Source organism: Caenorhabditis briggsae (genome assembly GCF_000004555.2).
Source record: "Caenorhabditis briggsae complete genome, chrV, whole genome shotgun sequence".
In the NCBI taxonomy this organism is placed as follows: domain Eukaryota; kingdom Metazoa; phylum Nematoda; class Chromadorea; order Rhabditida; family Rhabditidae; genus Caenorhabditis; species Caenorhabditis briggsae.
The window spans coordinates 1,915,015-1,926,713 of record NC_013488.2 but is presented as its reverse complement, the minus strand read 5'-3'; the positions used below and the strand labels follow the sequence as shown (position 1 = coordinate 1,926,713).

Sequence of the window (11,699 nt, the reverse complement as noted above, 5' to 3'; positions counted from 1 at the left end):
CTCGCAGGGCCCGGCAGGCCCGGGGCGGGCTTGCTTTTTTTTTTGCTCCTTTTGCTCTGTAACTTTGTTCATAGATAAGATACAGTATTCCAAACAATACCGTTTTGTAGTACTCGTGGAGCTCTATCATATCTGATTTAGTTGATTCGAAAATATAGATTCTGAAAGAAGTTACGGTAGGGACCGCGTAGGCCCGGCAAAGGCCCGGATTACAAGTATGAAAAAAAAGATAAAATCAATATTCCAGGTTCTCGCTGTGAGCGGAGGTTCTGACTTACTTGGTCTTGTACACCTCCTTCGCGACATCACTCATCGAAACTACGACGCTTCAAAAGTTGCTCCGTCGCTTTTTGTGCAAAATTCTGCAATTTCCCTCAAATCTCCATCCTCTAATAAGTTTTCAATTACGGGCTATTGACATTTTGTATTATGTTTTTTTTCAGTTTTTGTTTCCTTGTCTTTCAGTTATTTTTAAACATTTATAAACATTTATACATTGATTATGACCCAAATATATTGGAAGAAAAATCACGAAAACCAAACTCCGAGAATCATTAAAATGATGAATTCCAACTTGTTCACAAATCCAGCTCCTTTTGTTGATGTTCCAATTGTAGTGGTAGTCGCTGCTACCGTAGTTGGAGTGGTGGTAGGCAATTCTGTAGTTAATGGGGTTGTAGTTGGCCAGCCGTCTCCAGCAAATGAGAAATATTGGCAATAAAATGTTCCGGGTCTATGAGATGTACTGTTTACAATCAACTGTGTAGCCTGTTCTTCGGTGTAGGTACTAACTGTATTGGGATACGCTAAGTTCCCAAAGTACGAGACTGAAACTTTCTCGCCCATCAGATACACACCGAATGTTCCCAATAAGGCGGAATGGGAGAACTGAAAAAAGGAATGCAATTTCTCTAACAGCTAAAACTGCACAACTTACAAACACTCCCGAAATTCCCGTTCTTGTTAGATCTGGCATGAAATTAACAACATGATCTTGATAAAGAAAGTCGTTCACAATCAATCCAGTAGTGTCAACAGCGGTAGTGTTATAGTTATCATTGCTCACATACTTTTTCGAAATTTGCATATTCACTGGACCCATAACCATGAAGTACCAGTAATCAAGTCCAATTTGGAGGGGCTCCACATTATCAAAAAATCTGAAAATTTTAGTTTCTATAAAATAAACGGTTTTAAGATATCTTACACTTTTGTATAGGTAATGTTAGAAGGTGATGTACCGTTAATAAGACTAATTGGATTCCTGAAGAACGTGTTGTTAGTGTACTCGTACCAATCGGTTGGTGGGATTCCCCATTGGAAATAAAGGTTTGTATTTGGGGATTGATTGATTCCAGTTACATATGAAGTGCGGAGTGGTTTGTCCAAATCTGCAGACACGTCGCCAAGCCACGTGTTCAGAATCACTACTGTAGACTTCATAGCGCTCGTGCTAATGGTGTGTTGATCTTTGATGACGTAGACGGAAAAGTTTGGATCTGAAAAAAATACAAATTGAAAGATCACTGGAAAATGTTACTTACCATCAGCTTGTGCTTTGCTAGTGACATAAAGATTTCCGGTCATACTGGCCATGACAGTGTCATTATTAGAAGTGTCGACTCGTAGATCTCCAGCTATGAGAAGACTTTTAGGGGATCCATCATCGTTGAAATCATTGAGTTTGTCTAATCTGAAAAGTGACGAAATACCAAAGAACCTGTAATAGAAGGGCCCTTATCTCAATTCCCATGCAAGATATCAAAAATGTGTCAACTGGCAAAAAATTTCTGATATTATGATGAAGAATTTATCAATTGACAACTTTTTTATATCTTTCACAAAAATCGAGAAAAACTTTATCAAAGTTAGAAACTAGGGGGGAGGCCTTCTAATACAGGTAGTAGTCCAACCATTCCGAAATATCCACTTACGTTAATGATGTTGCTCTGGTTGTGATAATGATATTTTTGAGGACGCTATTATCATCACTAGAAGCCAGATACAATTTTGCGCCTCCCTGAAATTCGACTTTTTTATGTTATCAAGTTCTGAAAATCTTACCTCTACACCATTTATAGACGAAGATAAACTTGACGAAAACTTGCTCAACGGCAAAATGCGTGGGTCTGATTTCACAAAAACAGCCAAAAGTATCAAAAAGAACAACCTCGTCATGTTGAATGAAAACCGCAAAAGTGGACGGCGAGACACATTTTATCCATTAAAAAACGGTGACTCGGTGTACTTGATAAGAAGAAGTATGATAGTGAAATAATTTTTTGTATGTGTATGTGTAATTTTCAGCACACATCATGTCGCCATTCTACTAGACAAACAGTCTGTAAGAAGAGTTTAGTTCAAGAGTTGTGAAGAAGATCGATTAATTTCATTCATGTGGGCTCTCATCAAGCCAGTTATGATTAGGTGTTTTTTGAATGACGTAATTATGGTTTTCGAAACATTTTTGCATAATATTGTGCAAAAATGTTTGAATGACTCATGGTTTAATATTCAGCGACACGCTCTTATCAATAAGAACCATAGTCGAAACGAATCGTCTGGATAATTTTCACAGAAGGAGTACAGAAGGAGTTACAGAAGAAGAAGGAGTTTAAGTACAATCGATTCATTTAAATTTCTACAAAGTTTATGTTCTGTAATCAGCTAAAAATCGAATCATTCATCCTTAGCTTTTTTTGATAGAAACCGGACCGGCAATTTACGAATGAGTCTGTACGAGCCATATACAGAAAGCATACCAAAAACAGCAATAAACGCAATAGCATCCAAATAATAATGAGCAACAAATCCAACATGATTGATTGCGGGAACTTGAGATCGAAGGTTTGGGAACCTGAAAAATTGAGTTTCATTTTGCAATTTGAGAATATGAAATACTTACTGCATAGCAAACTCCAGATGCTTCATGAGATTCAGTTTTGGATCAATTGGTTGGTTTGAAAGAATTTCCAGGAGCTCTTGGGCTTTTTCTTGATATTTTCGGTTCTCAACCATGTCTTTCATAGTTCTAGTCAATTTTTCTCCATCTTGTAAATCAAATTTGTCATAGGCAATTGCACCTCCATGCCTTGCCAACATCATTGCATTGTCTGGTTGGTCTCCGAATATTGGAACCGTTAATGCAGGTTTTCCAGAGTATGCGACTTCCATCGTACTTCCTAATCCTCCATGAGTCACAAAAACTTTCACTCTACCATCAGCTAAAAGTGCAGCTTGGGGGACCCAGTTCCTGAGATGGACATTTTTGGGAAGCTTCTTTTCGAATTCAGCGTCATCTTTCTCATACTTCCATATGAAGCTGACATCTGGAAGTGACTCAAACATTTTGATAAGTCCTGCTTTGAAGTTATCCGGCATTTGGAAAGATCTGATCACTGATCCGAAAGAGATAAGAACTGTGGATTCTCGCTCATTGAGAATCGGAACGTATTCTTTTGGCAACTTCCCCGCATGCTTCATCTGTTTCAAATCCATAGTTATACCTCCTACATGAACAATTGTGGCAGTTGTAGGGACAGCAAAATCCAGATAAGGATTGGAATTAGTTATGTAAATTGGTGATTGCTTGATCAAATCTTTCCAGTGTGGAACTGGCCTTCCGATTCCGTTTTCGATGAATGTCTGTTGGAGATCTGCCATCCGTCCCATCCAGTTCAGCATGAGGACGTTCCGGAAAATGTCATTGAGCCGATCAAAAAGTCCGGCTTCTGGAGCCATATTAGATCCAATATGAGGTACGTATCCCATGGCTGATGGCTGACCGAACAGTTTATTGAAAATTGAAAAACGGACAGCAGACATGGTCGGGATACATGGAAGGTCTAAAAGGTGAGCGAGGTCTGGAAACTGATGAATTGATTGAAAAGGAATTGTTTCGAAAACTTACGAAATCCAGTAAGTTCAATACTTTCAGATATTATCACATCGAAGTTTCTGCTTTTCAGCTCATCCAACACTTATTGATCTTTCAGAAGCACTGAAACATACTTCTTACTAAGGAAACTTTTCTGTGTGTGTGTCTGTGTCTGTGTGTCCGTCTGTCTCGGACATTCACTTGAATAACTCAAAGGGATGCGGAACTCCCATAGTGGTGTGTGGTATGTAGTCATCGACTACCGAGCGCACCATGTCTATGGTGTCCTGGGCCTTCCAGCTAACAGGGAACTTACTGGGTTGAGAATCGAAATTTTCAAAATAACGCTCAAGCTTTTTCTTAAAAAATCGACAAGATTTAACAGAAATCATCAGAATATTGAAAAGAAAAAATGCGTATGTTTTATCAGATGTGGGCTTCTATTGGAGAAATTACGGTATCCAGAAATTCCGATATTAGTAACATCTAAAATTAAAAAATTGAAATACTTCGGGCACTCGGAAAGTGGAAAACCTAGAAATTAGAAATACAACTGTAAGATACAGTGAACGGAAGCCAGGAGGTTGAGCCTCCAGGGGGCTGAAACCGACTGGTTTTTTCTACCCAAAAAAGTTCGAAGTTCTCCGGCATTTGGTTTGATCGGATCACTGATCCGAGTTAGATAAACACTGTAGGTTCTGAAACTCACGAACTGCAGTCCTCTGAAGTTGTGAAACTAGATACCTAGGCATCATGAACGCTTGAAGAATCGGATTATTCATTAAATGAGAATCCCAGAACATTGGAAAAGTTTCTGTCTTCCTCGTATTGGTCCGGATAGTAGTTGATGATCTGAAATGTTTGTTGGTCAATTTCAGGTTGTTCTTTGAACCGACCTCAATGTTTTCGTTTTTGACAAGCCCTTCGATGTTTTTCATTGCAATATGGAATGGTTGGAAGAGAGTCTAGAAGATTTCGAATGGATTATTACCAAAAAATAAATTGAAGACCTCACAACATTATGCCCATGATCAGCTATAATATCAGCCATTTTACTAATAAACTTGACATGACTAAATCCAAAAATCGGATTGAATATCAGAATGTTCTTTCCAGAAGAAACGCCGAGAAAAGAAGAAAATGCATTATTCGTTTACTTTTGGGAGAAAGAGAAAGTGAGGGAAAAGGAGGGGTGGAAAAGAAAAAGGAAAATATGTAGAAAGAATTGAAATATTATACCTGCGTTGTAGAAGGAAGAATTCTGGATGCTTGGAAGTTGGGAAATTGAGAGAAATAACGGAATTTCGGTCCGTGATTTTAAAAGTTTTCGGAAATCCGGAATCCGGAATCTGGAATACGAGATCCGGAATCCGGAATCCGGAATCCGGAATCCGGAATTCGGAATCCGGAATCTGGAATACGAGATCCGGAATCCGAAATCCGAAATCTGGAATCTGAAATACGAGATCCGGAATCCGGAATCCGGAATCCGGAATCCGGAATCTGGAATACTAGATCCAGAATCTGGAATCTGGTATCTGGAATACGAGATCCGGGATCCGGGATTCGGGTCCTGGGTCCTGGGTTTGTTGCTTTGTCTATAGATGATGAAATTCTACCAATCATTTTGAAGGTGTCAAATTCTGACGAAATTCAAAGACTTGAAATTTTTATCAGTGATAAAATCTGGAAAAATATTCTGGAAACTGTTTCGTTGAAAAAAAACCTGTAAAATTTTTGGTATAAAAAAGAGAGAAATTTTCATATTTTTTCAGACGTTTTTCCATTCATTTCTTTGTTTTACTGGCCTTCGAATTACTTTTTTTGAGGTTCAAGTTTCGAAATTTGTAAAAAAATTTAAAAATTCAAATTTATTTTTTCAGATTTTTTCCCCGAAAATCTGAGTCCAGTCCACCGAAATGCACCACGACGAAGCCATCAATCTGTACAAGTGCTTCCAAAAAACTCAAAAATCCAAAATTTTGGAATTCAAGGAATCCAGAAAGCCGACGTCTTCAATTTCGAAATTTCCAGAAAATTCTGGAAATTTTTCGAAAAAATCTCAAAAAACTTTTTTGTGATCATTCGAATTATTTCAATTAATAAAATGCTTTATTTGTGAATGAAATTGTTTTACTTGAAAAATTACAGAAAATTGAAAAAAATATACGAAAAAAAGATTTTTTACCACCATTTGAATTTCAAGTCCAGAAGTGGAATTTTCAGCCCAAAACCATCATTATCGTATTCGAATCCATAACCCAAAACTTGGATTTTCACACTTTCTGGCTGAAATTTGATTCCCGTCGAGTAGCTTAAGCCAGTGCCAACCTGAAAATTTTTAATTTTTGAATTTTCTGGAATTTTCTGGAATTTTCTAGATTTTTCTAGATTTTTCTGAAATTTTCTGGAATTTTCTGAAATTTTCTGAAATTTTCTCGAATTTTCTGGAATTTTCAAGATTTTTCTAGAATTTCTAGATTTTTCTGGAATTTTCTGGAATTTTTTGGAATGTTCTGGAATTTCTAATTTTTTCTAGAATTTTTCTGGAATTTCTAAATTTTTCTGGAATTTTCTAGATTTTTCTGAAATTTTCTGGAATTTTCTGAAGTTTTCTGGAATTTCCTGGAACTTTCTAGAATTTTTTAGATTTTTCTGGAATTTTCTAGAATTTTTGAATTCCTGATTTTCTGAATTTTCGAATGGACAAACCTTGAAATTCTCTCCCTCGTATGCATATCTAACCAAGTCCGCATCAATTCCAACATCCACTCCATCATTTTTCGAAAAATTCAATTTGGCGCCAAAATTTGCCACTGCCAGCCGTTTCGAATGCTCATGATCTCTATGGGAAACATCCAAAATTGCGAAATTCGCCGATGAATTTATTCCTTCATCAATTTCAAAATTTGAATTCCCGCAAATCACTCCACCGTCGATTTTGTCGCCTGGAACCTCACAGGCAACTGATTTATTTTCCGTTTCACACGCTTCGTAGTTTTTCATTTTGCTGGAAATGACTGAAATTTGAAAGTTCTGAAAAACGGGAAAAAATGAGACAAAATTCAAGAGAATTGGCCAAAAATGGATAAATTTGAAGGGTTTCAAATTCAGAAATTCAGAAACTCAGAAATTCCGAAAATTCAGAAATTCAGAAATTCAGAAATTCAGAAATTCCAGAAATTCATAAATTCAGAACTTCCAGAAATTCAGAAATTCAGAAATTCAGAAATTCAGAAATTCCGAAATTCAGAAATTCAGAAATTCAGAAATTCAGAAATTCAAAAATTCAGAAATTCAGAAATTCAGAAATTCCGAAATTCAGAAATTCAGAAATTCAGAAATTCAGAAATTCAGAAATTCAGAAATTCAGAAATTCAGAAATTCAGAAATTCAGAAATTCCAAAATTCATTAAATCAGAAATTCAAAAATTCAAAAATTCAGAAATTCCGAAAATTCAGAAATTCAGAAATTCAGAAATTCCAGAAATTCAGAAATTCCGAAATTCATGAATTCAGAAATTCAGAAATATCGAAAATTCCAATATTCTGAAATTCGTAAGTTCTGAAATTCGTAAATTCTGAAATTCGTAACTTTCAAGGAACTCAAAAATCCGTAAAAATTCAAAAAAAATCAAGAAATCTAATTTTTTAGAAAATTCAGAGAAAATGGTTTAAAAAGAAAATATGAGAAATTTTTGGAAGAGGAAATAATTGCTCATCCCTAACTCTTTCTCATTTTCTTCATTTGTTTAGTGTCTCTTATGTCGAACGTTGAGAAAATTAAGAACACAATTTCTATCATTAGCAAGAAATAAAAAAGATAAGGAAATGTTTTCGTCTCTCTTGTCTTTCTTATTTTTCTCTGCGTCTCTCAATTTTGAATGATATTCCGAAATTTCGCAATCTTCAGGTCAAGGGAAGTTGTAACAGAAACAAAGTTTGAGAAAAAATTTGGAAACCATTTTTTTGAACATGGGACCAACAAGAAATTGTCAACATTCATAAACAATTCACAAATTATAGAAATTGAAAAATGATCTCAATCGAGTGATCGAAATCCACTCCATAACCGTCGCGTCCGAGTCGAATCGAAACCTCGAGCTCCTTTTCATCAGCCCGCTTCAATCGGTAAAGAAATCCATAACGTGGACCATCCAAAATCTCGTATCTGATTCCCTTTAAAATTCGGTCCCCACTGATTCGTTCCATTAAATTTAATTGAATCGATTTGGGGCGATAAAATCGATGATTGCTCATCATCCACAACTTCAAAAATCGATTTAGGTCTCTTACAGTAATACTTGCAAGGTGAATTCTCAACTTGACAATGTTAAGAGCCAATAAATCTTCCAATTTCAGTTCGAATCGGTTTTCGCGGTAATCAACCTGTCTTCAAGCTCAGCGATTTCAAATTAAGCGACAAAATTTTGGAAATGTCAATGGAGATATTTTCAACTTTCACATGCTCTGCTGATAACTTCGAAACACATTGTTCGATGAGCTCATTTGTGCATTCTCTTTCGAATCGAAGAATTGGACACTTTGGGAAGATAAACGTATTCAGAAAAGCCATTTTGCATTCCCTAGTGATCTTTAGAACCGGAACCATTGATTCATTAAAGATGCTCAAAAAATGAGCAAGCCAGTGGGTCCCAGTGAATTCTGGTTTCCTCCAACGGTTCATTTCCGTAGCCACTCCGCAATCACGGTACGGTTCGATTCTGGAGCTTGTGTCGAGCGAGATATAAATCTCATTTTCGTCTTGATTTTGAACTTCTTCATAGCGGCATACGATTAGATCAAGTTGTACACTATCTTCGAAGACACGGGCGCGGGTTTTCCAATTTTTTCGATTCAATGATTTTGTGAGATTTTTGGAATGTTTGGAGCATAATGAGAAGGCTATTCTGCAAAAAAACCAATCTCTCAATAATAATCTTAATAGGGATCTTTCTTAGTAAGAAACTTTTGTAATAGGGCTCTTTCTCAGTGAGAATCTTTCTTAATAATAATCGTAAGGATTTTGCTCAATAAGGATATTTCTTAATAAAGAAATTTCTTAGTGAGAATCTTTCTTAAAAAGGATATTTCTCAATAATAATAATATTTGTCAATTACGATGTTTCTTAATAGAGATTTTTTAAATAAGGATCTTTTTTAATAAGGATTTGTTTCGATAAGGATTTTTCTTAGTGAGAAGCCTTCTTACTATTAGTAAATTTTTTCTTAATAAAGATCTTGCTGGATAAAAATCATCATTAGTAAGAAACTTTCTTAATAAGGATCTTTCTTAATAAGAATCTTTCCCAACAAACATCATTCTTAGTGATAAAATTTCCTAATAAATCTTTTTCTTAGTGAGAATCTTTCTTGTGAAAAATTTCACAATATTGAAGGAATGAACTTACAAATCGCCATCATTCATACAGTTTAGAGTGTATTGAAAATCTTTGGTGGGAAGGGAAAGAAGACGGATAGGCATCAATGGAAATCTGAAAAAAGATGAAATGAATCAAGAATGTTGACTAGTGTTCTCATGGGAAAAACTTCTTTGAGAAACGAAATTCCAGAACTGAACATTAAATTTTAGATGAAAAATCAATAACAGGATACATAATTCTTCTGTGGATAGACAAGTGAACGATAGGTGAATAAATAGTGTATTGGAAGACGCGTTGGGGGAGTCACGGACACAAATGACCTTGATCACATGGGACAGTGCAAATGTGCTCCAAGGAAACTCCACCTACTGAGTGCACCTCCGGGAAAGGTCGTCAAGAACACAAAAGGAGGAGAATGATTCAAGAATTGGATTAGGTCACATCACTTTTAATCTGACGCAGTCTATATCCCAATTCTCCGTCGATTTTGTTTTCTGGAACCTCATAGGAATCAAGGTTTTTGAAAATGGGCGGAGCTTAAATTTTTTTAGAGTTTTCAAGAAGCATAGGAAAAAAATCTCGTGTTCATCGTGGGAAAAATCATTTCTGCCAAGTTTTCATCAAGCAGAAAAAGTTAGTTGAAAACATGTACACATATGTGAAGCACTTTTTTTTAAATTCCAAATTTTTCTTATCTTTAAGCATAATTATATCATTTCCTATAAAAGATATTTGAAAATGGTCAACTGATAAAATGTTCATCATAACATCATCAACATTTTATCAGTTGACAACTTTTTCATATCTCTTACAGTAACCCAGATAAATGAGCAACAACGCTGACCAACAACAAGCCTTGAAAATGGCAATGAATGCGTTGAAGCATCTAACTGTCACAGCAGCTGCTCCAGGAATTGTTGCTGGTGGAGAGAAGAAAGAGGAATCACTAAGACGGTAAATTATAGATCAAAAGAACACGAAATTCTCTATATTTTGGTATAAAAATCGCAAAAATCGGTTGAAAACTAAAAAAGTTATAAATTTTTGAAAAAATTAAAATTTTCGGATTTTCTCACACCTTCCAGGCTTTAAAAAGCTCTGAGATTCCCACGGACCAATCAGCAGACACATGTACTTTTTAGAAGTAAAGCCTTAAGGTCCAAATTAATAGAACCCGTGGGAAAAAAATTGAAATTTCAATTTTTTGAAAATCTGAAAATTTAAAATTTTCAAAAAAAATTTTTTTTTTCAAAATTTTCAAACTTTCATAATTCCACCAAATCAAGAAATCCATCTACAAGAACGGCTAAAGACAGAGGAAACTTATCTTTTCAAGGTAATTTTTACTTTTTGATTATAAAAACATTTCAAAAATGACCAAAAATGATCAAAAACGCATTTTGGCATTTTGGTGCATATTTGGCAATTTCTGCCACTTTTTTCCAATTTTTCACAAATTTCCAAAATTTTCAGAAAGAAAAAATCGATTTTGTATTTTGCAAATACAAACTCTTGCCCATGAAAACTCCAAACACTCAACAATTGGAAAAAATGAGAAATGAGCAGATGGAAAGGATGAAGAAGGCGGAAAAAATTAAGGTGGGGATATTGAGTTTTAATTTAAAAAATAAGCTGAAAATTGTCTATATTTTGGTGTAAAAATCATAAAAATCGGTTGAAAACTAAAAAAGTTATGAATTTTTGAAATTTTTGAAAAAAGTCCATTTTTCGATTTTTTAGGCCATGGCCTAGATTTTTTAGGTCATGACTTAGAGTTTTTAGGTCGTTACCTGGTTTTGGTTAAAATTCAAATCGGTCGAATTTCAAATTTTTTGACAGGCGTGCATTTTATAGATTTTTCAAAAATTTTCAATGAAGTTATTGAATTTTTCATTTTTTGAATTCATAAACTTCATTCTAAAAATGATGAAAATTGGTTGTTGAAAACCGAGAACCGTAAAACCTGTAATAGAAGGGCCCCCTAATTTTCAACATTGAGCCAATTTATCTTGGTTCCTGATGAAGATATAAAACATATGTCAACTGATAAATTGTTTATCATAATATCCTATACATTTTATCAGTTGACACATTATTGATATCTCTCATAGGAGCCCAGATAATTGAGCTCAAACTTGACAGTGTGGAGCCCATCTATTACAGGTTTTACGGAAAATTATAAGAGTTTCAAATTTTGTCAAAAATCGAAAAATTTCAATTTTTTGATTCAAAAAAAAAAATATTTTAGAACCCAAAAAATCAAGAAGAAGAAGATCAAGAGGGACCATCCATTTTGGAATTGAAAACTGAAAAATCCACTGCTGACATTTGGATATCGGAGGACTGAAATTTTTTTAATTTTTTTTCAAAAATTTTTTTCGACATTTTTGAAAACTAACATAATTCAATTACTTTATGAAATTAACATTTTTTATAAA

General features: G+C 34.9%; 5 protein-coding genes across 5 annotated transcripts; 1 reads left to right on the top strand and 4 right to left on the bottom strand.

The window, feature by feature from the left end:
* Positions 1-528: 528 nt before the first annotated feature.
* CBG08853 lies at positions 529-2,178 on the bottom strand (the record flags this gene model as incomplete). The annotated part of the gene is made up of 6 exons (XM_002635497.1): positions 529-888; positions 938-1,160; positions 1,208-1,499; positions 1,545-1,693; positions 1,935-2,020; positions 2,065-2,178. The coding sequence occupies 6 exons, from the start codon at positions 2,176-2,178 to the stop codon at positions 529-531; spliced, it is 1,224 nt and encodes a 407-aa protein (XP_002635543.1).
* A 501-nt stretch (positions 2,179-2,679) lies between these two features.
* On the bottom strand, positions 2,680-4,928 carry CBG08852 (the record flags this gene model as incomplete). The annotated part of the gene is made up of 5 exons (XM_045236671.1): positions 2,680-2,857; positions 2,906-3,863; positions 3,911-3,979; positions 4,587-4,842; positions 4,893-4,928. 5 exons carry the CDS (start codon positions 4,926-4,928, stop codon positions 2,680-2,682), a joined length of 1,497 nt encoding a protein of 498 aa, XP_045093858.1.
* Positions 4,929-5,194: 266 nt separating this feature from the next.
* On the bottom strand, positions 5,195-5,503 carry CBG08851 (the record flags this gene model as incomplete). Its single annotated transcript, XM_002635495.1, has 1 exon — positions 5,195-5,503. The coding sequence occupies one exon, from the start codon at positions 5,501-5,503 to the stop codon at positions 5,195-5,197; it is 309 nt and encodes a 102-aa protein (XP_002635541.1).
* A 558-nt stretch (positions 5,504-6,061) lies between these two features.
* On the bottom strand, positions 6,062-9,362 carry CBG08850 (the record flags this gene model as incomplete). The annotated part of the gene is made up of 5 exons (XM_002635494.1): positions 6,062-6,208; positions 6,590-6,897; positions 7,951-8,146; positions 8,343-8,787; positions 9,289-9,362. 5 exons carry the CDS (start codon positions 9,360-9,362, stop codon positions 6,062-6,064), a joined length of 1,170 nt encoding a protein of 389 aa, XP_002635540.1.
* A 761-nt stretch (positions 9,363-10,123) lies between these two features.
* On the top strand, positions 10,124-11,608 carry CBG08849 (the record flags this gene model as incomplete). Its single annotated transcript, XM_002635493.1, has 4 exons — positions 10,124-10,215; positions 10,495-10,597; positions 10,735-10,860; positions 11,510-11,608. 4 exons carry the CDS (start codon positions 10,124-10,126, stop codon positions 11,606-11,608), a joined length of 420 nt encoding a protein of 139 aa, XP_002635539.1.
* Positions 11,609-11,699: the final 91 nt, after the last annotated feature.